The 25,202-nt window shown below is 39.7% G+C and overlaps 1 protein-coding gene across 1 annotated transcript; it reads left to right on the forward strand.

Annotated features, from left to right (window-relative positions):
- Positions 1-258: 258 nt before the first annotated feature.
- Positions 259-24,994, forward strand: LOC111238683 (lymphocyte antigen 75-like). Its single transcript, XM_022768318.1, has 35 exons — positions 259-462; positions 1,650-2,009; positions 3,424-3,597; positions 3,931-4,092; positions 5,680-5,799; positions 6,616-6,756; positions 7,491-7,694; positions 8,054-8,214; positions 8,412-8,519; positions 8,967-9,055; positions 9,259-9,428; positions 10,044-10,243; positions 10,522-10,664; positions 11,162-11,240; positions 11,515-11,586; positions 12,176-12,299; positions 12,629-12,664; positions 13,537-13,706; positions 15,394-15,461; positions 15,639-15,715; positions 16,523-16,659; positions 17,362-17,470; positions 17,669-17,829; positions 17,966-18,095; positions 18,349-18,569; positions 18,650-18,812; positions 19,281-19,445; positions 19,577-19,699; positions 20,343-20,528; positions 20,651-20,874; positions 21,066-21,264; positions 21,522-21,683; positions 21,781-21,897; positions 22,795-22,977; positions 23,316-24,994. Exons 1-35 carry the CDS (start codon positions 360-362, stop codon positions 23,489-23,491), a joined length of 5,217 nt encoding a protein of 1,738 aa, XP_022624039.1. The 5' UTR covers positions 259-359; the 3' UTR covers positions 23,492-24,994.
- Positions 24,995-25,202: the final 208 nt, after the last annotated feature.

Genomic DNA, 25,202 nt, shown 5'->3' on the forward strand with positions numbered 1-25,202 from the left:
AATTAAGTTTTTATTTTTGGTTAGGTATAATTTTAGCTCCTTATTTTTGATTTAGTAGGTCATTATTTGGCTTATCGCAGATATTAGTACTTTTTATAGTGCATAACTTTTCATTATTATAGCTTTTTCTGTCGGCAGTCGACTTTATTTTGTAAGTCAAACCGGAAGTGTCCTTCACTTCTGGCTGGCACCGACGGGCACTCTGGACGAACCAGCTGACAGCTGAGAAGGACTGGGTTGGGTTGGTTACCTGATCAGTTGTGGTTGTGCGCTCAATCATCGGTCGCTCAGTATTCACTGCTCAACACTGCGGGAGGGCAGATTCTTTATGAATCCGACCAAAAGACTCTGCTGGAAACATGCTGAAATTAACGGAGGCGACACTTTGCCTTTGTTTGTTGACTGTGTTGGAGACAACTGTTTTCTTGGGAACTTGCTCACCGGCTAGCAGAAAAGGCTTTGGTAAGTAGCTAACTCAAGCTCCCAAAGTTTGCTTTTGTTTCTTTCTCACTTATCATATTTTCGACCATGACTAAGCCATTTCTGCCACTCACATTTGCCTCAGCTGGATAATAACAACTTCGTCCACTGAAGCGCGACATGACTCCCAGGACAAGCGCTAAGGTCCTTTTAAACTACAAGTGGTGGCAGATACAAACCCAGTAGTTCATTAGTAGTTTGATAATGACCCCATCCCCCAGTGAGTTTCATGCCAAATCATATTCTGACAGGTCAAACAAATTGCATACTCATCCCTCCTTCCTCATAGTTCTGTGTATGTCATGTGTTACATCTGTATTCAGCTCCCCTATTATGTAGCCTAGCTGCTGTTTATGTTCAGTAAAGTGAAGCTGTAATATGAGATTGTTTTCTATTTTCGAAAGCATGTGTGGGTAAGTACTGTCACTATCTGTTTGCTTCATATTTTGCTGTAACCACTCATAACTATTTATCCATGTTTATTATATGTCCCTACTAACTCTATACTTTTTCTTTGTTTATGCAGTTATATATCTTATATGAAATGTATTTCCTTGTATGAAAAAAACCTGACATTAGTCAAATTTAAGTATAATGACTGGAATCAGCCCTATAAAATACACATCAAGTGTTCAGGGATTTTTTAAATTTTATTATTTTGGCATTGGCAATACTTGTCAAGAATACAGAAACTGGGTATTAAAATGACTAATGTAATGGGCTACATTTAATAGGCCCACATGTTATGTTGTGTATATTTTTTCACTATTTTACATATTGTTTATATTTAAGTCAGTTTCTATAGTTAGGTTTATGTTGTAAGAATGTAGACTCCACCCACCGTAGCTTAAAGCTGATAGTGGCACATTTAATAAATGTAGTTTGCAGTGAATTTGAAGTTTGACTCCACTTCCTTGTAGCTCCCGAGCAGCCGGGAAGCCAGGGCATCTGGTTGATAACAACAGGTGAACCCCAAACATGGACCAGTCATATACCAGGTTTATACCTAGTACTGTTATAATTTTTGTTTGTGAAATTTCTCCTACATGGCCTAAAAAGATCACACAAACTCCAGAGCCCAATCTAGATCTTTCAGCAGATGTCAAGGTGAAGTCAGTCATATGTTTTTTTTTTAACTGAGGTGTTTTCTGTCTGTCCCATCATCACAGATGAAGATGCTTTCACCATCCAGCACTCAAGCACAGGGAAGTGCCTGGAGACAGACCTGAACCTCAACACCTGTGATCCAAACAGCAAATCCCAGCTGTGGAAATGGGGTATGGGTCACCGGCTCTTCCACGTGGCCACGTCCCACTGCTTGGCTTTGGACGTACGCTACAAGACACTGTCCCTGATTGACTGTGGCAGCGACGTCCTGCTGCGGTGGCAGTGCCTGGATGGGGCTGTTTTCACTGCGTATCAGATGGGCCTGGCGGCCAACAAAAGCAAAGTTGTAGCCAAACGGGACCCCAGTGATGTGTGGGTGAGAGGAGGTTCCCAGGACAACATCTGCCAGAAGTCATACCATGGTGAGTGTGGTTTTCTTTCTCTTATCTGATAGAGAAAATGCTTACAAAGATCTCATCATAGCCACAAGCCCATGCTCCGGGCAGTCCATTATGCTGCTCTGAGGATTGACTAATGCTTGAGGAGGTTTTCAGTCAAGGAGCGAAAATGCAGTTTGTGTTGATTTTAACACATTACATTCTGTCAGAGGATCCACTTCCTCAATTGAATGTGAATTAACTCCAACCTTGTGATGCATTACACCCTTGTGTGGCCATGTCTTAGCTCTGTTGGCATTTGTGCCACATGATAAAACAGGTTCTGGTACATTTTAAACAGCACTCCTGGTGGTTTATGGTCATTCCCATCAGTTATTCCCCCTGAAGCCAAGTAACAACACGCTGTGTCAAATTAAGGAATATGACTTCTCTGAAACCTGATTAACTCAGACTGAAAACACTGTCTTTTGAATTTGTGGGGAATTCCTTTGCTAGTGCTTTATGATTGTGCATTTGCAGGGTTTGCAGAAGGGTTTTGTGGTGAAGTGACGCATAAAAGCTCTCAGTTTTGCTTCATGGTTTGTTTGTTTCATGCTACCCTGAAACATATGTTGAATTGTTAGGAATTTGCAATAAATGTATACTTTTCTGTATATTACATTCAAAATTATCTACAAGTGTAGACAGGGAAAGTTTCACTGCTGAATAATATTAGATCATGCACATTTTTAAAATGAGAGTGGTTTTTTCAAGTAAAACAGCACTTGTTTAGATGTATATCCAGATGACCCAGAAAAATAGTTTTGTATTTTTTCTTTTAATAAAGCATAAATTAAAAAGGAAAAAAACTGAAATGGAAAGGCTCTAGAGTGGTGTAAAGATGCATCCTCATGCTGCTTTTCTTAGCTATTTTAAATCTAAGATTTGGACTTGTCAAAATTCAAATAGTATTCCCTCAATAACAATTTATTTCTCTTCCATCACTTTCTGTCTGTGAAACAACAAACTCACATTGTCACATATTCCACGATGTATTCTGCACCAGGATGATTTAATTTCTTATTTCACTCACTAGTTTTTTCTTGAAGAACGTTATTTCTCCTTTTTCACATTCATTCCATTGTTTTTTTGTTTTTTTGTTACCAATATACAGGATCTGAACACTGAACTATCTGTGTCTAATGGTCTACTGGCTTTGTGGTTTTATTGCCCTCAATATATAAAACCTTCTTTTCCAACTAAGTTGTCCAACAATTTTTCATACGAAACACTTACTTAGTTTGTTTATCCTGAGAAGAGGAAGTGTTTGGTGCAAGGAACAAAACACTTGATTTCACTTTCAGCATGGTTTTGGTTTTTTCCTTAGAAATGACTTAGTAGTAGAAGCTTGAAGTAGGTCTTTGTCTGTGCTCTCTGCTCACCTCTCTTCTCTGTGCAGTTGTCCACACCACCAATGGGAACTCTGCCGGCGGTCCCTGTGTGTTCCCCTTCAAATACAACAGCAGCTGGCACCACGGATGCCTCCCTGACACAGATTTCCCTGGACTGTCCTGGTGTGCCACCTCCTTGGACTATGACCAAGATGGAAAAAAGGGACACTGTCTAACACCTGGCATGTTGCACTTTATTTTTTAAAAACATCAGTTTCATCATTTTTGGCCCTTTTACTTGACGAGACATCGAATATGGAGACATTCAGCTGCCTATTTTTAAAATGATGGTATCACTTTAAGAGAATCAACATTTGTCTCCAAATGTAGCAATTGTGATATTGTTGACCTAAAATGTCTGTTAGGAGCTGATTGTGTGCAAGTTATTTTCTCTTTTTAATTCATTTTTCTCTTTTTGATAAAAGACAATAAAATACATCCACCGTTTACACAACTGAATAACACGCACAGATGCACATGCTCACACAACTCACACGGTCTCTTTGACTTTGCAGAGGAGGGATGCCAGACTCTGTTTGCCGGGCCAGAAGGGGAATTCTGTTACGAGTTTGTTTCCAGTGCCGCGGTGACCTGGCAGGAAGCTTTGGATTCATGTCGCAGTCAGGGAGCTGATCTGTTCAGTCTATCTGCACCTGAAGATCTCCACTCCAAAACCTGTAAGACTGATTTATTACTACCGCTCCATCACCTCCTTCTTTTTCTGTTCCTTCTTCCTCTCCATTTATAAGATAAAATAAAATGCCAAGTAGTCAAAGTCATCAGCTTGCCATGCTGAATACCGCATAAACACGATCAAATGCTCTGATATGACAGGGATGCCTCATTTATAACAGTAACAACTGCAATAATGATAATTATGTTGGCAGGGCTTTTAAATGCTCTACTGTAACATTTTTGGTGCTTTTTTTTAAAAAAAAAAAAGAAACAATGACGAAAATAAATCTTAAATATGTCAACTGACCTGTGTCTCTCACAGCCCAGAAACAATATTTATACTGCCTGAGAACTTTGAAGGAAATAGTTTCATTTCGAGTTTAACTCCTGCTCCCAGCAGAAAGAGAAACATCTGTTTTATTCACACCGCCCAAAACCAGTGATTCAAGAGTTTTATGACTAATATCATACACAATCTTTTATAAAAACCGATTGCATTTCTGTTATGTTTCATTACACAAAAATAATGTTTAGTGTTGCGTGATATTTATGTACAATTCAGCTTCTGAATTTTCCATGAAATTACTTTATTTAATATTTTACTTCTACCTTCCGTGGGTGGATTCCATCATTATTATTCCTCGGCTTTTCCTGCTCATTGTTCTTTTATGTGGGAGTAAAAGAAAAGAAAAAAGGGAAGCGCAAATGACTAAGACTCATTCATTTAGCTGAGTAAAGGCATTAGCTTATTATCACTTCCACCCCTCTTCAAATAAGTTCCTCATAAGTTGTTCTGCAGTTTTTCAGTTTAAATGGGGTCTGGGGTTTTGTTGGTTATTTCTGTAGATTTGTTACACAAGGTGGCACTTGACTACTGGCAAATACTGCAAGTGTGGATGTTGAGACAGTTTCTTTTCTTCTTTTTGTTCCTCTCTTTCTTGATTCTTCTTTCTTAAATCCTGTTTATCAAACTGTCATGTGACACATTAATACAGAAGGAGAAAACAGAAGTCTTGCAGATTGAAAGATGCATTGTTGTCCTTGATATCTTCTCTGGATTTGTGGGTCATAAGAACTTCTTTAGAAATATCAAAGACACGGCAAACAGCACAGCCTTTTGTTTAAACATTTGTAGAGTGCGTGATTATTATCTAACCTCTCTTGTGTTTTCAGAATGTCACATGGCTTCCATCCAAAATATTTGTTGCTAGTCCTGCTTTGTGTTTGTGACACTATCTCAGTTTGAGAAGTTGAAAACCACAATCGATGTGACAAAGTGTGACTGGGGCAGCAGCAGCTCCGTCCATCCGTAAACAACTGCTGTCAGTGACATTTAAAGCTGCAACTTCGTGATAGATTTCGAATTGGCCTGGGTTGCACCAGGACACATTTGAGATTCTTGACAGTTTTCCAGGACTGTTGGGGCTTTACGGTCGTCTCTTTCACCCACTCTTCTACTCTCTATCCTTCTTAATCAATTTTTTTGTGTATCCCCGTGTTTGTGTTTTGTTATGTTGTTCATATTGAAATACACTTAGATTATCCTTTGTTGAATTTACTTGCCCTTTGTGCTGTGATGTGTTGTGCAGTACTGGACGGACTTGGCAGAATGCCTGAGAGGATGTGGATCGGCCTTCAGCAGTTAGACGTGTCTCAGGGCTGGCAGTGGTCGGATGGCTCCCCTCTCTCAGTCCTGCGCTGGGAAAAAGGCAATGATTATTACATCTTCTCTCTCTTATGTCTTTCCCCTGTGTTATTTTTTCAATATTTGCTCAGTTTCTGCGAGCGATCCCGCCGTAAATTCAGGCCCCTTCAGTCGATGACAGCAATGATTGTGAGAATGCATGGTGGTAAAAAAACCTAACTTTTGCTAAAGTGCAACCATTTCGATAAAAAAAAAAAAAAAAAAAAATGCATGTAGATTTTTGCAAGTTCATATGTTGTCACCACAATAAACCAGTTTCGGTTTCCTAAAACACCTGCTTCTCCTAGCACACCAGAACGTGCATCCTGTTGTGCTCGGCTGTTGTTGCTGCCCTTCTATAAACTGTGACTTGGTGTCAGTCAGAGAAACAATGAGGCCAGTGTTAAAGCTAAAGAAGCTCATTGTGCATGGTTATTGGACACAGTGTGGCATTGGGATTGTTAGTGTTGCTGAATAACCCATTAATAGTGCTGAATGGAAGGCTTTATAAAGCTTCTAGCTATTGTAATATGTTTTCTGTTCTTGTCAGGGGAAGGTGTTGTTCTTACACTGCAGTATGAAGGATACTGCAGCCATCTGGCCTTCTACTGATATGAGCTCTTTGTGGTTGCTGTAATTTACAACATGTCAGTGTTGCTGCTGGCAGCACTGTCTAACCTGTCGAACCAGCATTGCAGCATTAAACGTTTCTTTTACGAAACCTCGATAAGCTGAATCGAGAAAGATACCCAGTGTTAAATGCCGCTCTTCTTCTCTGCTGTCACATTCAATATGGGATTTTATTTTTACTCATTGTGTGTGGGGGAAATGTGCTTGACAGGAATGCCACCCACCCCCTCACTTATTGAGTCAGACTGTGGAGTCCTCAACTCTAAACAGAACTTTGAATCTGAGGCGTGCAACAAACGGCTGCCATACATCTGCAAGAAGAGTGTCAATGCGTCTCGCACAGCAACAACAGGTAGGTGAACTGGTGCCCTCGCTGTCTGCACAAATATTTCTTCTGAACATATTTAAATAGGACTGAGAGTCTGTAGCCATGCTAGCAGCTCTGCAAGGGTGTACTTATGCACAGTGGCGTTTTGAGTTAAATGGTTGTGTTAGCATCCTAACACTTGCTACTTAGTAATAAACATCAAGTACAGCTGAAGCTGACAGGAATGTCAGTAATAGCGGTAATTCATCCGGACTTGGACATGGATGTCTATAGATTTCATGGCAATCCATTCAATAGTTGTTGAGATATTTCACTCAAATATCACAAATGCCCACCTCTTCCTCTAGAGGAAAAATTAGGGGATCGCCAAAGTCAGAAGTTGAATAACTAGCAAATTTCATAGCAATCTATTCAGTAGTTGTTGAGATATTTCATTCGGACTCGGAGCCAAAATGGTGGGAACAATATTGCCATCCATAGAGTCAGGCCGTTGCGTTGCTAAAAACACGATAACAGCCCATAGCTTCATACAGTACATCCAAAGCGCCTTGTTTGATCCAACTGATGGATGAAGTGACAGGATCCTTGAAGCCCCACACACACACACCAATAGGGAATAAAATTGATATAGATACACTAGGTGATGCTTCCACTTCTTCTTCTTCTTCTTCTTCTTTTTTTTGTGATTTTGGGATATGGAGATACGGTTGACCTGATTTCCCTTCATGGCCTCTACCTGTCTTTCTCCCTCTCTACAGAGTCTTTTTTGTATAATGAAACAGTGTGTGCTGACGGTTGGGTCCCGTGGAATGGCTGGTGTTACAAGTTAGTGAAGGATAAGCCTCAAAACTTTACAGATGCCCAGCAGCTCTGTAACAAAGCAGAGGGAGGAGGAGAAGGTTTTCTGGCCAGCCTCCACTCCATCGACAGCAAAGAGATGATCAGCACTCATTTCCACGCAGGTCAAACTCTCATTTTCATTTTTCTAATGTAATATGTCTTGGCGATGAACTAGTCATTTCTCTTTGAACAAGTGAAATATCTGCTAACGCAAATTTGACAATTGTGTTGAATGGGGTGAGGCCTCTTTGCTTTTCTCTTGATTTACGGTACAGACAAAGTAATCACTCGCGTGTGGATTTCATGAAACAAGCTGATTTACACTCTGCTGCCTTATTTTTTTCCTTTGCACTCCTGAACATTGTGGGAATGAGGATTAAATTCAGAATGTGAATCAACAGACCCCTGCCTTGACCGTTGGAGTTTGATTTTAAATATGTCCATAAAGTGATGTTTTTATTTTTGCGTTATGATCCATCAGACGGCAAGCTTTTGGATGTGTGGATCGGTCTGACCGGGACCAACATGAACACTACGGTCTTCAAGTGGATCGACCATGCACCCGTCACCTTCACCTACTGGGCTCCAAACGAACCAGTCCAGCCCACTCAGGACACCAGCTGCGTCTTCTACTCTGGAGAGGTGTCTTTATGCTGATGTGGTTCTGAGGGCATGCATTTTTCTGTAACCCCACTTGTATTGTAGTCAGCCATTTTGCATGGTGTGTGTGTGTGTGTTTGTGTACTGCCAAGGCTGGGTTTTTGTCATCTTATGATCTTCTATACATGTTTGTTTATGTATGAGGCCTGCAAAATCAAACCTGTGCCTGTTCTCCACAGTCTCATGGTTGGCGGGTTGGGAACTGCACACAGAGGCTACCTTTCATGTGTCAGACGAAAGGAGAGGTCAAGCAATCAGTGACACAGGCTGGATGCCGCTTTGAAGATGTAAGTGTGTTGTCTATAGATGTGATCTTTTTGTTTATTCACATCCCTGTTTGGAAGTGACATCTGTCCTTCCACACATCAACACAATGTGCATGACCGAGGCTACACGCACACATTTGCAATCATCATGAAAATGAGACAAAGAAGGAAATAGTCATATAAGTGTGTTTACGGCTGTGGAGGTCAGATGACAGTCAGTCATTTAAAGGCTGATCTGTTGCTGTATTGGCAGCTTTTGCAGGAACGGAAGAGATGTGTGGATGCAAAAATGAAACTGTCCTAAATAGATGTGGTGGTAGAAAAAAACCAAAAAAAAAACCACATGACTGATCTCAGTAAAGCACCATCGCAGAGGACAGTGTGTGTCAGAACAGAAACTGGGGTACTGGGCCACTTTTGCTTTGTAATTTGAATGTATCTGAAGTCTTAATGCTGTCAATCCCCCAGGGTTGGAGGAGACACGGCAACTCCTGTTATCAAGTGAACACCAAACAAGTGTCCTTCAAAGATCGCTGTAACATCACTATAAGAAACAGGTAGGAATTTGTTGAGCAGGTGACCTTGCTCTTTGATCAGAAATAGACACTGATACTCATCAGCTGCTGACTACTGCTGATGAATACCTCTGGTACTATGGTCCCTCTATTTTTAACTGTTAGGCAGATTCATGACATATGCTTCTTAAACATAATTGTAGCTGGTCTTTGTCAAGTCACTGACATTTGACCGTTCTTTCCAGGTTCGAGCAGGCCTTCATCAGCCGTCTACTTGGAGAGCACATCAGCAAGGAAACTCAGTATTTTTGGATAGGCCTGCAGGACATTAAGAACACAGGAGAGTACCAGTGGCTGAGCCAGGATGGGTCCCCAGGTTTGGTTACCTACACTAACTGGGGCTGGCTTCAACCAGGTTAGTAAAAACAACACAGCTTCTGCACAACTCAGACCCTAATGCAGAAATAGCAAAGACTAGAGGACTAGGCTTGTCATAAAAGACTCATGGTTGATGACAGAGTATAATGTTATAATGTGCTGTATGTAATTCTGAACCTCTGTTTGCAGAATATAGATTATATTCCAGTTTCCCAAAGCCCAAGGTGTTGTAGTCAAATGTCCTGTTTTGTCCAAGGAACCGTCCAATACCACGATATTCAGTTTAATATAATAAAACAGTATGGGAACCAGTATCAAATATGTAATAATAAATATTATATAAATATTTCCAAAATTGTTGCTGATTGTTTTTCTGTGGAATGACTAGTTGTTTTTGCAGCTCTAGTCTGCTGACTCACTAAAGTTTACATCATTATCATTATCATCATCGTTATGTTAATGTCCGTATACCGTGACAACAGACCCACATTTTCATGTTTAATGAGTTTAAAAAACAACAAACACTTTAGATTTTTCATGTAAAAGTAAAACTTAGATTGTATATGTTAAACGAAAATAAAAAAATAACTATATTACAGATTTTGCACATAATATTTAGCTTTTTAGTGCTTTATCCTCATGTGTATTTTAGCTCGGCATGGAAGTTGTGCAGTGATGTCCACCGGGAAACCCCTGGGCAAGTGGGAGGTGAAGAACTGTACCATTTTTACGGCCGGCTCCATTTGTAGAACAGACCTCAGTCCACCTCCACCCCCAGAGCCAGAGCCGAACCCCAATGCAACCTGTCCTGATGGATGGGTGTCTAAACCAGACATCAAATACTGCTACAAGGTGTGTATGTGTGTATGACTGTGTCTTTGAATGCCTCTGGTCTTGTAGACTGTTTCCACCATTAGAAGCCATAGTCGTTTGGCAAAGGTGATGATGGTTGTAGTAGGAGTTAAAAAAGTTTTACACATCGAAGTCTGTTCACAGGGGATGGGGAGTACTATGTTGTATGTGGGGGAAAAAAATTGTATAAAGCTTTCTGTGGCTTCAGAGGAAGCCACAGAAACCAGGTACTGGTACTGTTTTGGCAGCTGTTGTGAGCTGTTGTTTCACCTTGTCAGGTGTTTCATGAGGAGAGGCTGAGCAGGAAGCGCTCCTGGGAGGAAGCTGAGAGGTTCTGTCAGGCTCTGGGAGCCAACCTGCCCAGCTTCACAAATACTGCTGAGATGAGGGCCCTGCACAGCATCATGAGAGAGACCATCAGGTATACACACATGCATTAGTGTACTGTATGTATTCTTTTTATGAAGCATTATTAGCATTATTTTTATTACTTAATTTGTCATTGTTTATTTTGTAACATTCTGACATGAACAAATAAAAACTGGTTGTTGCTTTAACTTTTATAGACACACTCATTACCTATCAGATGGGCAGTAACAGTCACTTAAAGAGATGAACGTTAAACATGTTGTTTTGTCCTCGTGGGCGCATACCTCAGAGTTCCACTTCCTCTCTTTGTTCACTTCAACATTCAGCATTTCACTTGAACGTTAGACTAAACACAGACCCTCTCCTGACACACAACTCACACATGTTCATTGAGTGGTTGAATCAGTTTTAAGCTTTTAATCTTGTATCTATGAATAAGATGCCAACATTGCTGTTAAAATTTCTCAGCACTTAAGAGGATTTTTAAATGATTAGAAGAGTTTCTATTGTCAGGAGTGATGATGGTTTGCTCTGTTGTTCTTGTTGCAGTAATAATCGATACTTCTGGGTTGGCCTGAACAGGAGAAACCCATCTGATCGCTCTTGGGAGTGGAGCGATGGCCGGCCTGTGAGTATAGTGTAGCGTATAGTATTGTATAACATTTTAGGTGTCAGATAATTCAGTGCAATTTTCAAGACGGCGAATTCTAACAAATCAAACAAATTAAAGTGCATTGAAAACAATTAGAATCATATCTTGGCCAAATTAATTTACTCTAATTTCTAGCCTTTAACCCTGCAGCTGAAACGGCACCTTTATTTGTCTCAAACACACTATATCTGCTTTAGATAGACTTATCGCACCAAGTGTGAAGTGTGTTTATTCAATGTCTTCGCAACAGGTATCTATGGAGGTTTTTTACCAGGATTTCCATGAGGATGATGCATACAATCGGGACTGCACTGCATTCAAGGTGGGCTGGATAGGTTTACTCTACATTATACTACATACTACTATATTATTGTGTTGTAAGATAGGATTATCCATACTGTCCAGATTGATCTATGAATCAAAGCCATTTAGCAGCTGTTTGTGGGATTCAACAGAAGAGCTACAGCTGAAATCCGCCCCCATTTGACTCATGCATGATTTCATGCTGTGTTGAAACAAAATCTCATTGAAGACAGTCGGTCAGAGCAGGGGTTCTGCTTTGTTTTTTCCCATCATGAGGAAACTGTCATTTATTATTCATCAAGCTGACCATGAATATCATTTCTCTTAATTTGACTCCTGTGTTTCACACAGAACGGAGTGCCAGCTGATTGTCTCTTGCTGTTTCCCTCCGTTTTAAGAAGTTCTTTTTCATCATGCAGCTCAGACGATGACCTTTGCTCGTATTTAGATTGTCTTGGTTAGTGACTGTGTTGGCAGACAGACAGTCTCTTCTGAAACTATCACTGAGCTGCAGGAAGGAACAAGATCTGCAATCTCACAGTTATGAAACGTCTCTTGTATATTTTCTTTGTGACAATATTTGTGTCAACAATGTGTGTCCTCATTAGACAATGAAGAGCACCTTGAAGCACCTTTTCGTGCTTCTGCACTATGACTTAACTGCCACACCTTTCTACGCCACACCATTTCACTGTGATTCCAGGCTGGAGTGGGTCTGCCAAATACCCCGCGGTAAGACCACACATACAATCCCTACTGTGTAGTGTAGCAGTGCACAAAGCAGAGGTTGGTTTTTGTTTGTGGAGAGCTAAAACCTGTCATCAAGATGCTTAATTAGGGATTTTGTAATGCGGCTAGAATGGTGCGACCACCCAGTAGTTGAGTTATTTGTACAGTTTCCTGTAACACAATAATGAAGTAAAGACAAATTTTCCCACATGTGATTTAAAAACCGTATGCTCTTATACATAAATCTACTGGAATGTAACATTAGCTTGTTGTTTGCGTGGTGTTGTTTATTTATTCTGCTTCTAATTCATTCTTTGTTGGTGCTTCAACAGGAAAGACACCAAAGATCCCAGACTGGTACAATCCCGGTAATGACTAAATCTTTCCAGAATTTGTGATTAAAGTCTGATTATCTTTTGAATCTGGGTTTCAACTGTGACTCAGATCTGTCAGAGGCCAGAATTTCTTTTATTCATGTTTTTTTTTTTCTCTGACAACTTACTAGCACAGGGTCTTGAAAAGTCTTAAAAGCACTTAGTTCACTACCCTCAAAGAAAAATCTGAGAAGGTATTAAAAAGTCTATATATTAAAATATTTTTTTTCTTTCCTTTCGTAAACAGAAACAATAGTTGTAACCTTTGGCTCTTGAGACAGAAGCTTGTCAACTCACAATGGGTTGATTTTTTAGCAAAAACAGAAATTAAGAAATCATTTTTTTTTTACTTTATAATTAGTTGATCCATCCATCAAATTCTGCTGTTTATCTGGGTCCAGGCATGGAGAGATTATGAGAGAATAAGGCCCTGGTCATAGACAAGTAAAATATACAGGACCCCCGGACCAACAGAGACAAAACCATGCGGTTGCGTTATTTGTAGTTGTTGTGAGTCTCTTCATGGTGGTTTTGCTTGTATCTGTAGTCTTTTAACTGAGCTCTGTGACTTTCAAACAGGAAATATTAACAGTCACTTCATACAGAGGCTCTGGCCCCTGGGCCTGTGCCCGTGTAAGCCTGTTCAGTAATCCTATTGATCAATTATATTACTAGGAATTATATAAACAATATACAGCTGAAAGGTACTGACAAAAATAATATATAATGATAATGATTTGATGAACGATGCAGAAACCCAGTATTAGAATAATTTCGTCTGTGCATGTCTGTGGCTGGGTGTGATATGTCTGTTGTCACAGCCTGAGATGTGTCACGATTTTAAAGCTATTTGTTGTGCCTTTCAGTTGGGCACCATGAGACGTCTGTGTTCGTGGATGGAGCGGAGTTTTGGTTTGTTCAGGAGCCTAAGCTTACCTTTGAGGGGGCACAGCTCTTCTGCCATGTGAACGACAGCAAACTGGCTACACCAACTACCTCCACTGCTGCCATAAAGATCCACCAGTACCTAAAAACTGTAAGTGAGACAAGACTATATGTGGCCATGTAATGATGGGCTCATGAGAGTGCTATCAAACCAAGACCGAGTGACTGTTCGATGAGCCCCATCTCCTTCAGTCACTGTTGCTACACCTGTCTAGCTTTTGGTCCGAGGACAGCACGTATGCAAGTTACACTGATAACAGTGGCAGATATATGACTCAAAATTCACAGTAATTCGACTGAAGTCACTATCACTATCAGTTAGTTTTAGGTACCTAGCATGAGCTAATGCTAAAACTCATCAAGCTGGCTGAAAACTCCCTCCAGATGACTTTAATGGTCCAGATCATTTATTTTAAAACAAGAACCATTTAAATGTTCACTTGATGTCCACATGCATGATATTATGCTAAAAGGTTGAGGCAAAAGTGGTTAAGTGGACATGCTAACCTATGTAGCTTATTAAAAGGCTAAAAAAGAACACCACCTTCCACACTCCAAACTCTATATGTACCAGGTATAGCTCTTATTCCAGTCCCATGTGTTTCAGCCACAGCTTGTGAAGAAATCCAGAGGTCCTGACAGGCCTGCCATGTCTGCTCTACTATGATTGGACAATCACTGTTTGGGGGAAAGAAAGAGACAAAACTCAAAGTCTAACTGAAATAGCAGTTTTGTCTGCTCCAACATGCATGCAAAATCTTGAATTTATATTTTTTGGTTTCGTCAAGGCGCCCCTGCTTTTGCATGAATTGGACAGAATACCATTCCAGTGTTGGCTACATAGACCTTGTTTTGATATTTTTCAATTAAATATTGCATAAAGCACTGACATCAGTGTTGTATCATGGGCAGGGCAGATGGTTACACTGAGTCAGACTGCAACTCCTACGCAACACAAGAGCCACAGATTCTGACCAACAACCCACATCAGTTTTCCTACTTAAGTTTCCTTCCTATCTAACTTACAAACATGAACACATGTCTTGTCCTGCACCTCAAAAGTACCTTGAATGATTGGTGTGGTCCTTACTCTTCAGAATCCCAGCTTACAACAAGCTGTCTGCACAGGTTTGTTTACTTTGTCTGGGAGTCAACAGCACTCTGCCAGCCTGCCAGTCACTGTCAATCAAACACAGACACCAACACACCTCTCCAGTCGGCTGAGACAAACAGGAATATTTCTGATATTTCCCCAAAGAGATTTTCTCTTACTATTAATTTTTAACAATACATAAAAAAAAAAAAAACACATTAAGATTATTTTAGACAGCAAAAAGGGATGACTGAATAAATTGGAATTCCCTGTTTTGTTTTCCTCTCTTTAAGCAGTTCGCCCTGTTTACATTTTTCTTTCCCCAGGGGAATCTATAATTGATTTGTACAGCCTAATGACTGTGGAAATTCTTTCCACAATCTTTTGGTCATGGAAAGCTTTTTTCATGAGAATACAGCAGTCAAACAGTAGAATAGAAAAATATATAATGTAGTACAATATACATTGTACAATAGCACTAAATTCTGCCACCAAGCTAAGCACTAAAAAGTACAGTCATCACTGCCATAAAAGTTCCTTGCCTGCTTGATGCATCCTTCTGATTTTCTGTCTGACAAGTTCTTGTTTTTTATAAAGTACTTCATAAATTCTGAGCCAAGTGGTAATAAAGCCGATTATATCATTATTTTATGATGTGGTACTTAAGCTTGCGTGTTTTAAACAGATCTCAAGTTCTCTTAAGCAAAACTGGTGGGTCAATATGAAAGAGCCTGGAAGGATATTCCCCATGACGTAAGTGCCAAAACAAACAAACACACACACACACACACACACACACACACACACACACACACACACACACACACACACACACACACACACACACACACACACACTCACACACATTCATGACTCTTATGCCTGTATATATCTGGAAAAATGTGTTGATTGAAATAATGTGTTTTCTAGGTACCCCCAGATGTACTTTTACCATGCAGCTTTCCTGGGTAGATGCATCTCCATCACTCCTGAAAGCGTCTTTCCAGGCGAGTAAACATCTTTGTGTTTCTATGCACCTGAATATGATTAAGGATATTTTTAAATCTTTAGATTTTAATACCAGTTCCTAACTCACTCAAACGCAGTCAGCAAAGGAAAACCATTGATATGAATTAGAAGGTGACAGGTATATGTGGTAATCAGACATTTGCTACAATTTAAAAGTAAGTATTGCACAAATTTGGGAATCAGAATGTGTTTCATATACAGTATATATAATAAGAACAGTTAAATGTTTCTCTGTTTTCTTGGCCTAAATAACACCTGGTTCAGCCAACACACATACCAGACTAACAGCTTCCAGCAGGTCAAATCCATAGAATAAAATGACAATAAAAAATAATGTTAATGAAGTTATTGCTCTTCTCACTGATCTGAAGCTAGTGGGCTTAGCTGAAAAAAGGTGCTGTCAAACTCTGATGAGAGAAAGATGGTGAAGTTCACTTCACAAGTTCTTTTTTTTTTTTTTTTAATTTTTTTTAACTTCAATCCTTCAATTTAGTGATGGCTATTCCTCTGCAGAAATACTTAATAATAAACTGGATTTTACCTTTAACTGTGTAATTTTTACACAATAATTGTTTTGAAAGTGCTCACTTGGAAAACAGCTCTAACAGCAGAAAAGAGCAAATATTTAAAAATGTTTTGTAAAATTGTCCAGAACAGCACATAACATTATAAAATGAGCTAGAACTAATCTGGCTTTAATCATCTCGGAGAGCAAAAAAGCTCTGATGCACATTACTTGACTTGATTCATAATAGGCACATTCACTGTCATATGTTTGCTTTTAGACCATGAACTCAGTTGCCAGCAGCGATTGTCCTTTGTGTGTGAGAGACACAACATCACGTCAGTGGAGATAAACCCTCTGGAGCCTCGGCCTATTGGACTGCCCTGTGAAAAGGACTCTCTGTCCTTCAGAAATAAGGTCTACATTCATCTACATCTCTTAACACTGCATGACGCTTTAAAACAGATTACCTCTTGCTCTTGTTGTCATTCTCCTGCAACCCTAGAGTGATTGTACTCAATGGAGTTGCTTTTAAAACTAAGAGGGATTAAACCTAAGGAAAGAGGATGATGATAATTTTGTACTTCAAAGGAAAAGTCTTGCATTTCCCATGAAAAAATGTCTTAACATAGACAATCTCAGTTTGAGATATTTCCAGCAGCAATAGCAATTAAGTTTGATTGAATAAATTTAAATATAATTTTCTGTGTTATCCCAGCAGAACTGAAGAGCTATGGCCTCTTTTTAAAATCATTATTCTACACCAACATTTATTTGCCGCCTGGGTGATTATGAGAGTATGTCCACTTAGAGAAATTGATTGCAAATGCTAAATTCATTTCAACATTTTTGCGTGGCATCTGCCCTCCGTACATCTCTGTGTGTTTTGATATTTAATCTTGATTTAAAAGAGGAAGTCTCTTGACACTTACAAGACAATTACAATCTCTTATAAGACAGCCCTCTTACAAATTGTAGTGCGTGGTGTTTAATACAGGGTCACAAAAAATACATTTACAACTTTTTAGATTTGGCACACAGTGTAGTACAAAAACACAGGACCTGAGAAGCATAAATACTGAAGTGATAATAACGGTGGTGTCTTTTTTTTTTTTTCAGTGCTACACACTGATGAGGAACATGACGTCTTTGTCATTCAGGTCTGCCAATGAGGCATGCCAGTCAGTGAAAGGAACACTGGTCACTATATCAGATCAGGTGGAGCAAGGTGAGGATTATTCTAGTTCTATGTGTAATAAACATGAAAAGCATGGTTAACATGCCTGTTATGACTCGGATGACATTAGATAACTTGTTTTCTCATGATTGATAAAGTTGTTAATTCAGCCACTCAAATAAGAAATGGAAGTTTCTCAGAGTCAAAATGCAACACAAAAAATTGTCGTACTATATGTGTGTGTTTTAGATTTCATCAACACACTTTTACCGAGCATGAATAAAATGGAAAGGATCTGGATTGGTCTAAAAATCAAGCAGAACAACCCAGAATGGGCGGACAAGTCCCCAGTCAACTACCTGAACTTTAACCCACTGCTTCTGGGCATGCATAAGGCTATACATATCAATGTGAGTCCGCTTTTACTTCACTTCTGTGTAAAAGGGAATCTCCACCAATTTTACATATCAGAGGTTAAAAAAAACATGCCTTAGGTGATGTCACAATGTCATTTCCAGTTTGTACTTTCTCCCTTTTTTTTATCAGACATGGGATCCAGAGAGTATTGATTTATGTGTGTTTTTGATCAATAACCCCAACTCTGCCATGCTGGGTACCTGGGATTATTCTTCCTGCACACAATATCAAAATGTGGCCATTTGCCAACACTATGCAGGTAAATCACCATTTAATATTTCTACATTATTATCCTGATTTTGCTCCAGACCATACGTTTACTTAACATAACAACTTTGTTGCATATCGTTCCCCATCTCTCTCTCTTTCTCCCTAATTTCCTGTCATTCCTCTACTGTAACCCCTTGAATTAAATGCATCAAATGCCCAGATAAATAAGTGGAAAAAAAAAAACAAGGTATTGCAGCTCTCATGAGATGATGTCATTTAAACACAAGGCTTACTCGTTTCAGATAAAGTAGAGGAGCCCCAGGTCTTCACAGAGCCCATCCACATCAATAACCACACCTTCCAGCTGCTTGTCAAAAATCTCACCTGGTTTGAGGCCTTGGAGCAGTGCAGAAGTAATGACATGGACCTGGCAAGTGTGGCCGACACCTCCCTCCAGTCCGCCCTCACTGTGAATGTGAGCCGTGCGCGCATGCCCATGTGGATCGGCCTTTTCAGTGAAGATGTAAGTGTACCAAACAAGGGCTACATTTATTTAACTTCACCATTTCTACAAGATTCTTTTATGTTTCGTTTTGTGTTCAGGAAGGGATCCACTACCGCTGGACAGACCACAGCCACACTGTGTTCAGTCGGTGGTATTCTGATGTCACCAGTGGCTCGTGCGTCTACCTGGACACAGATGGTTTCTGGAAAGCCACCGAGTGCGAGGAGGAGCTGGGAGGCGCCATCTGCCACAAATCACAAAGTGAGTGGGGAAATGGAATACAGTTAAACAGAAATGCCTGTTATACTTCCTCATACTGCTAATTGCATGAAACTACTGCATGAAACATTTTTTTCTAGACAGGGAAAATTGGGGAAAATTCTCTCAGGAAAAGTGGTAAATAATATAAAAGACCTATGGAATTCTGGGGTTGCACTTGTACAGGGTGGTGTTTGAATCAGAAAAGAGTTTAACAGTTATAATATATATTATAGAAATACTGTACTGTTTATAATTACAACCCTGCTGGTAAGTTTTCTGTGGTAACAGGGTGTATAAACTGTTGCAGGGGAACTTTAGAGACTAGAATAGTAAGCCATGGCTTCCTGTTTGGCCTGATTGTCAAAAAAATTGTGTCAAATGTCCTTCTCAGTTGACATGCATCAGTATTCTTGCAAGTATTCACATTTGGAAAGCATCTAAATAAATACGTAAACTTATTTATTACAGATGAGATCATCACCACACCAGAGGATGTTGCGGTGAAGTGCCCTCATAAGATTAATGGTCCAAACTGGATCCCCTTCAAGAACAACTGCTACTCCTTCCAGCTGGTCGCCTCCAGATGGGAACAGTTCGACAAAGGACTGATTTATGACACCTGCAAAAAACTCAGTAAGAATTTTACAGCGTGGGACACATGTTGTTATGTCGAAGTTGCGGAAACTTTTTTTTTTTTTTTTTAATTTTTTTATTATATTACTGATGTTGCTTAAGTTGCTGATGCTGCTGCATTCATGTTTCAGATCCAGGCGCAGACATCTTAACTATCCGAAATGCAGAGGAGAATGAGTTTATCAAGCAGCAGCTGCTACCGTTTCAAACCTTGGCCCAGTTCGTATGGCTGGGACTGTTTAAAGATGAAAACGGTTGGTATTTTATTACTTTGACTACAAATCTCTTTTTAATGGTCACTGCATGTTAGTACCTCTACCTACATGCAGTGACCACTACACGACACGACCTTTTTTGCAACACTTTTTCCTACTAATGCAGACCCTGGTACCTAAACCCAGGTTATTGGCCAATATTGACCCATACCAGTATTATAATATTCTCTTTTAATTTACTACCAAGTTCTTCTACACCAGAAAAGCCTTATAGACAGGTGCGTTGAAGGGATCATAAACTGACTAACATCACCAGTACCATCAAAGAGCTCATTGACTGATTGATTAGTATGGATGCTAGGAGCTGGTGGGATTCTACTGGGTGGTGTAAAAATATATGGTGTATTAAAATAAATTTTACCTGATAAATGTCTGAGGGCTGAAATGTTGAACACATGATTGACAATGGGTTTTTTTTTGTTTTCCTTTTTAATCTTTATTTGATTTCTATATGTTAGTGTAGTGCAGAAACAGCATAATGGTGCCATAGGCAGTGCTTTAGGCTTGTGTAATAAAAATCTACATTACATCAACACTGACATTAGTCCTTAGTGTGTGCGCGCGTCTGTGTGTGTATTTATGTCATTATACCAGGATTAATAGTGATTTTGTTCTGATGTAGATAACCGGATGAAGTGGTATGATGGCACAAATGTCCAATACTCCAACTGGGCAAATGGCAGACCAGATCTAGATCAACCTTTCTTGGCTGGTCTCACCACTGAAGGCAACTGGCTTCTTGTTCAAAACAAAAACCTTTTCTCAGAGTTCAAACAAAGGACCATTGTGACCTGCAAACTGGACAATGGTTGGTGTATCACACTTTACAACATAAATCTTACTTCTGTCTCCACCTCTCTTATTCTCAATACTGGAAATATTTCATGCTTGAAATCATCTTACATGTTTTTAAATCCTCCTCTTCCGAAGAACCAAAACAGGAGTACAACCGGTCGGCTTTGGATTTTCAACACTACGGTAACTTAACTTATGAGGTTGTGACCCGAAAGTTGAGTTGGTACCAGGCTGTGGAAGAGTGCGGTAAGCGTGGAGGCCACCTGGCAAGTGTCCATGACGTCCAGCACAGTGCACATGTGAAGCTCCTCGCCAAGACGGATGGTTTCCCGCTCTGGATTGGCCTGTCAAATCAGGACGTAAGAATTTTTGCTTAACCAAGATCTGAGCAAATAAAATATTTTAAAATGAATTATAATCGAGTTTACCAGAAACGGCACGTCTCATTTGGATTACTTTCACATGATAGTGTCTCGTAAATTCCTTGCTGAAGCTGCCAGCCAGTCGTGCCATCATGACAATCTACGTCTCTCTCTCTCTCTCCATGCAGGTTAGCGGCTCGGCCTATGAATGGTCTGATGGAACAAAACTTGACTACAAAGTCACCATCTCTGACTCAAAGGAGGGATCCAACAACCAAGAGGCCAGCTGTGTTCATGTCACCCCTGCTGGAGACTGGATGAAGACCAGCTGCAGTACATTGAGGGACGGAGCCATCTGCTACACCAACATCACTACCACTTCCCAGAGTAAGACTCCTATCTGTTTTGAAATATAGAGTCACATTGTTCCTCTTTCATCGTGTAGGAAAAAGTCAGGGTACTGCAATCAGTCAGTATTGAATGGTTCAGTGTGCAGACATGGCTCAGAGGAGAAAAATAGCACCTCTGAATCCCTGCAGCAAAATTGGACCATTGTGTAAAAGTGATGCATCTACCTGTGACTTAATTTGTTTTTGAGTGACATTGACAGTTCTCCATCTTATTCTTGTGTTGTTATAAATCAGGAGCCAAATATTATGCTACCCCAGAGGCCAGTCACTGCCCTCAGACCAACGGTATGTCCAAGTGGGTGCAGCATGAGGATTACTGTTACGCCTTCAACATGAGCTTCTACAACTACAGCGTCTACAGCATGCAGCAGGCTAGGAGCATCTGTCAGGGCATGAGTGAGTGGTTATTTGGCGTATGAAAGGTTATGATCAGTATTCACCTGAGGCAACTGCAGTCCATCAGTTGTTGTGTCTTTTTTTTCTGTGTTGACAGGTGCTGAACTGCTGACCATAAAAACCAAAGAGGAGAACGACTTTGTGTCAAAGTACATTTCTGATAACCCTCTCATCACCAGTCGTGTATGGCTCAACATGGACTTGGATACTCAAGGTGAACCCCATTATTAGATATAGAAGATATAGAGGATATAGTAAAACATTATAGTAAAACATTATTAACTTGGATTTAGCATTCTGAGTAAGAAGAGGATAACTGAGTATTAAAATAGTCGTCAATTAATTTGGGAGTGAAGGCTGATTCCAATCCTGTTTTGAATCCTAAACTCGTTGACCTTTCTGTTTACATGTGAAGAGATCAAAGGAAGACATTTTCAGAGCTAACTTGTGATTACATCAGTGTTCAGCCTGTGGCAGAAAGGAGACCACAGGACTATTCCTACCCCATTTTAATGAGGAAACTTGTGACTGAAAACACCAAATTCAATTCAGTGTGACCACAGTTTACTTCATCAGCTTGCACACTATGACAAGGACCTTTAAAGCCATGCAGTCAATATTTGTCTATTAGCAAAGAGATCAAATGACTATGTATGATGTGAAAGGTGTAACTCATAGTGACACACCCACAGAGAATTATTACCCGACTCTGCACCCCCCCCCCCACCTCACCCAACCGCCCGAGAAAGTCTTCCCACCCCCAAACAGCAGACAGACAGAGTTAGTGACTTTTACCAAGTAAAGAGTCTGGTATTTTCCCCTCAGGAGTAACCCTAACCCGAAAACAGAACTAAAAGGAGAGTAAATACTGGACGTAACATTTCTTAAGCAGAGAGAAACACAAAACAGATCAAACAATATCATTTACGGCTTGTTGCACTGCCCCAAGTGGCCAAATGAAATTATGTTTTAACAAATCTGTCAGTGTACTTTTTTAAATTCAGATATGAACTGTCATTATCATACAGAAACACATTGTTTGTGACATTTGTGCTTTGCCTTGGGGATGATAGTCCCCCCTCCCTTATTATCTCCACATTCCTCCTCTCAGGTAAGCCTGTATCCTGGCAGGATGGCTCAGCTCTGGTTTATTTTAACTGGAAAGATGAGGCCTTTGCCACCGGGAGGAAATCGTTGTCCGACTGTGTCGTCATGATGGCAGGAGAAAAAGGAGTCTGGAATTTTGTTAGCTGCCAGTCAAGCCACAGTCGTGTTGTCTGCAAAACTGATGCAAGTAAGTGTCACAACTGCATTAAAGGAATAGTTTGACATTTTGGGAAATACACTCTCTTGCTGAGAGTTAGATGAGAAGATGGATACCACGCTCATGCTTGTGTGGTAAATGTGTATCTGTAGCCAGCAAAATCAGCAAAGCTCCACCTTTTTTAAAAGTTACGCAACTTAATTGACAGCAGTAGAGGTTTTGCATGTCTAAGCCCAAACAAATATTCTTTACATTACTTAGTTTGTCAGATAGAAGCTGCGTGAACTCAAACATGACGCCATCTTGATCAGTGGGGAACACAAAAACCTCTAAAAACTCACTAACTAACTTCACTTTTGTGTCCTCAGAGTCTGCAGGCTCTCCCGTGGCACTGGGTCTCTTCATCGTCATCCTCCTCGCTCTCCTTTCAGTCATCGGCTTTATCATTTATAAGAAGAAAAGAGCCCACTTCTCTTCTACGGTCCGCTACAAGAGGACCTTTGATGAGTCAGACACCACCAGTATTATAACAGATGCTGACTAAGATTGCTTAAGTAATCAGCCTCAGGGAGTATTGATGTGCCTGCCTTGTGTGCATTTTAGGGCTTTTAAGCAAGAGCAGATGAGGCCTTCCCCCCTTTTTTTTTTTTTTTTTTTTTTTTTTTTTTATTATTTATTTGTCCTGCTCAAACTAGCAAACATAGAATCGTGTTTGAAACTGTAAATATTGTGAATATGTGCCAGTTTAGATTCTTAATTTGAGTTATTTTAGATCCTTGTGTTATACCTAATGTAAATACTCGAGCTGATTCTCTCTGGTGAATGTTGATCATTGACATTAATGAGATGTGGGATTATGGGTAAAGTTTAGGTTGTTTCTCTTTTTTTTTTTTTTTAGATTTTGAGTTGATTTACAGAAATATGCAACCTGACGACAAAATCTGTCTTACACTCCCATTCAGCCTTAAAAGGTTAAATTGCACTGATGTATGAGTGACTCCAAACCATCACAAACAAAATGTGCAGTTATTTATTCATACTATATATACCATTTATACAATCTATTCCAAATTCATTTTTCAGCCTCAGATGGTTTGATTCCCGTCCACCGTGGTGAACAGAAATCAATACATTCATAGAGTTTTATCGGACAGTTCACCTGAAAATACAGTAAAACTAAAAAGGAAGACCTCAAAGTCTTGTGTAAACATTTACTCATGTAAATGTATTCTGTAATGACAGATTGCACTCTTTAAAGGAAATAATTTAGTATTTTTGGATGGACTGTGCCTTTAAATTAGCAGAAAAATTTCTCGTGGATGAACATCTCACTGATTGTGCCTCTTAACATCTTTACATAATTTGAGTTTTTAATCCACTGAAGAGGGTTATTTTAATTCAGTTGACTTATTAATACCTGCGATGTGTTTTAGTTGTCAATATACATAAACGATGAGAGTTGAAAACGTTATTTCTGCCGAATTGCTTTAAAAGTACAGTATGTCACAGAGTCTTAGCCTCAAAATGAATCCGACACCTGTTTGTATACGTTCTCTGCTTTTTTAGGTTTGACTTAACTATGCACTTAACTACTGATCAAGAACGCACTTTAATATGTCATGGAGCTACAGTTCCCACTATGTTTAAGCACAATGAAGTTTGAGAAGTTTTTAAAAAATATGTTTGAATTGCACTGGTGTTTGTTGTAAAGGCTTTGTAAATATGTGATTTTTGTTTTATAACAACAATGAACCAAAGACGCTCTGACTTGTTTGAATGTCAAAAGCCTGAGCCTTCCTTTCAGTCAATGGAAATACCCCAATATGGCTTTTTAACCCATTCATACCAAGATGCAAACCAAATGTTAAAGGTGTTTTTTTGTTTTTTTTTTAACTTTCCCACCACTCCTAAACACGTGTATCAGCTCAAATCAGGTACAGTAGCCTTCAAATAAAATTAGCTGTCTTCAAAAACTAGTCTTTTCAATCTTTTTTTATTTTTATTTATTTGAAGTCTTTTTCAATCTTGTTGACATTTCTTACCCTTGCTGAGGAGCTCTGTATAATATTATATATAAAAACAGATGCAAATTCTGCCTTAGGATGGATTTTTCTCTTCTGCCTTTAGAATATTCTTATTGAAGTTTGTTGCCTGACGATCACACTGAACTCAGGTCTGGAACCAGGTTACTTTAGAATTGCCTCTATATCAGAGGAGGCAGCATCTTACAAGTGCTGCATGTTTTGACTCCTGTG

The sequence above is a fragment of the Seriola dumerili genome, unplaced genomic scaffold (genome assembly GCF_002260705.1).
Source record: "Seriola dumerili isolate Sdu_G_001 unplaced genomic scaffold, Sdu_1.0 BDQW01001449.1, whole genome shotgun sequence".
Taxonomy (NCBI): domain Eukaryota; kingdom Metazoa; phylum Chordata; class Actinopteri; order Carangiformes; family Carangidae; genus Seriola; species Seriola dumerili.

Coding starts and splice junctions, on each gene's coding strand:
- LOC111238683 (XM_022768318.1), top strand. CDS start 360: ATGCTGAAATTAACGGAGGCGACACTTTGCCTTTGTTTGTTGACTGTG. Junction 15,462..15,638: donor GGAAGGATATTCCCCATGAC/GTAAGTGCCAAA, acceptor TGTGTTTTCTAG/GTACCCCCAGATGTACTTTT. Junction 18,813..19,280: donor CATCTGCCACAAATCACAAA/GTGAGTGGGGAA, acceptor TATTTATTACAG/ATGAGATCATCACCACACCA.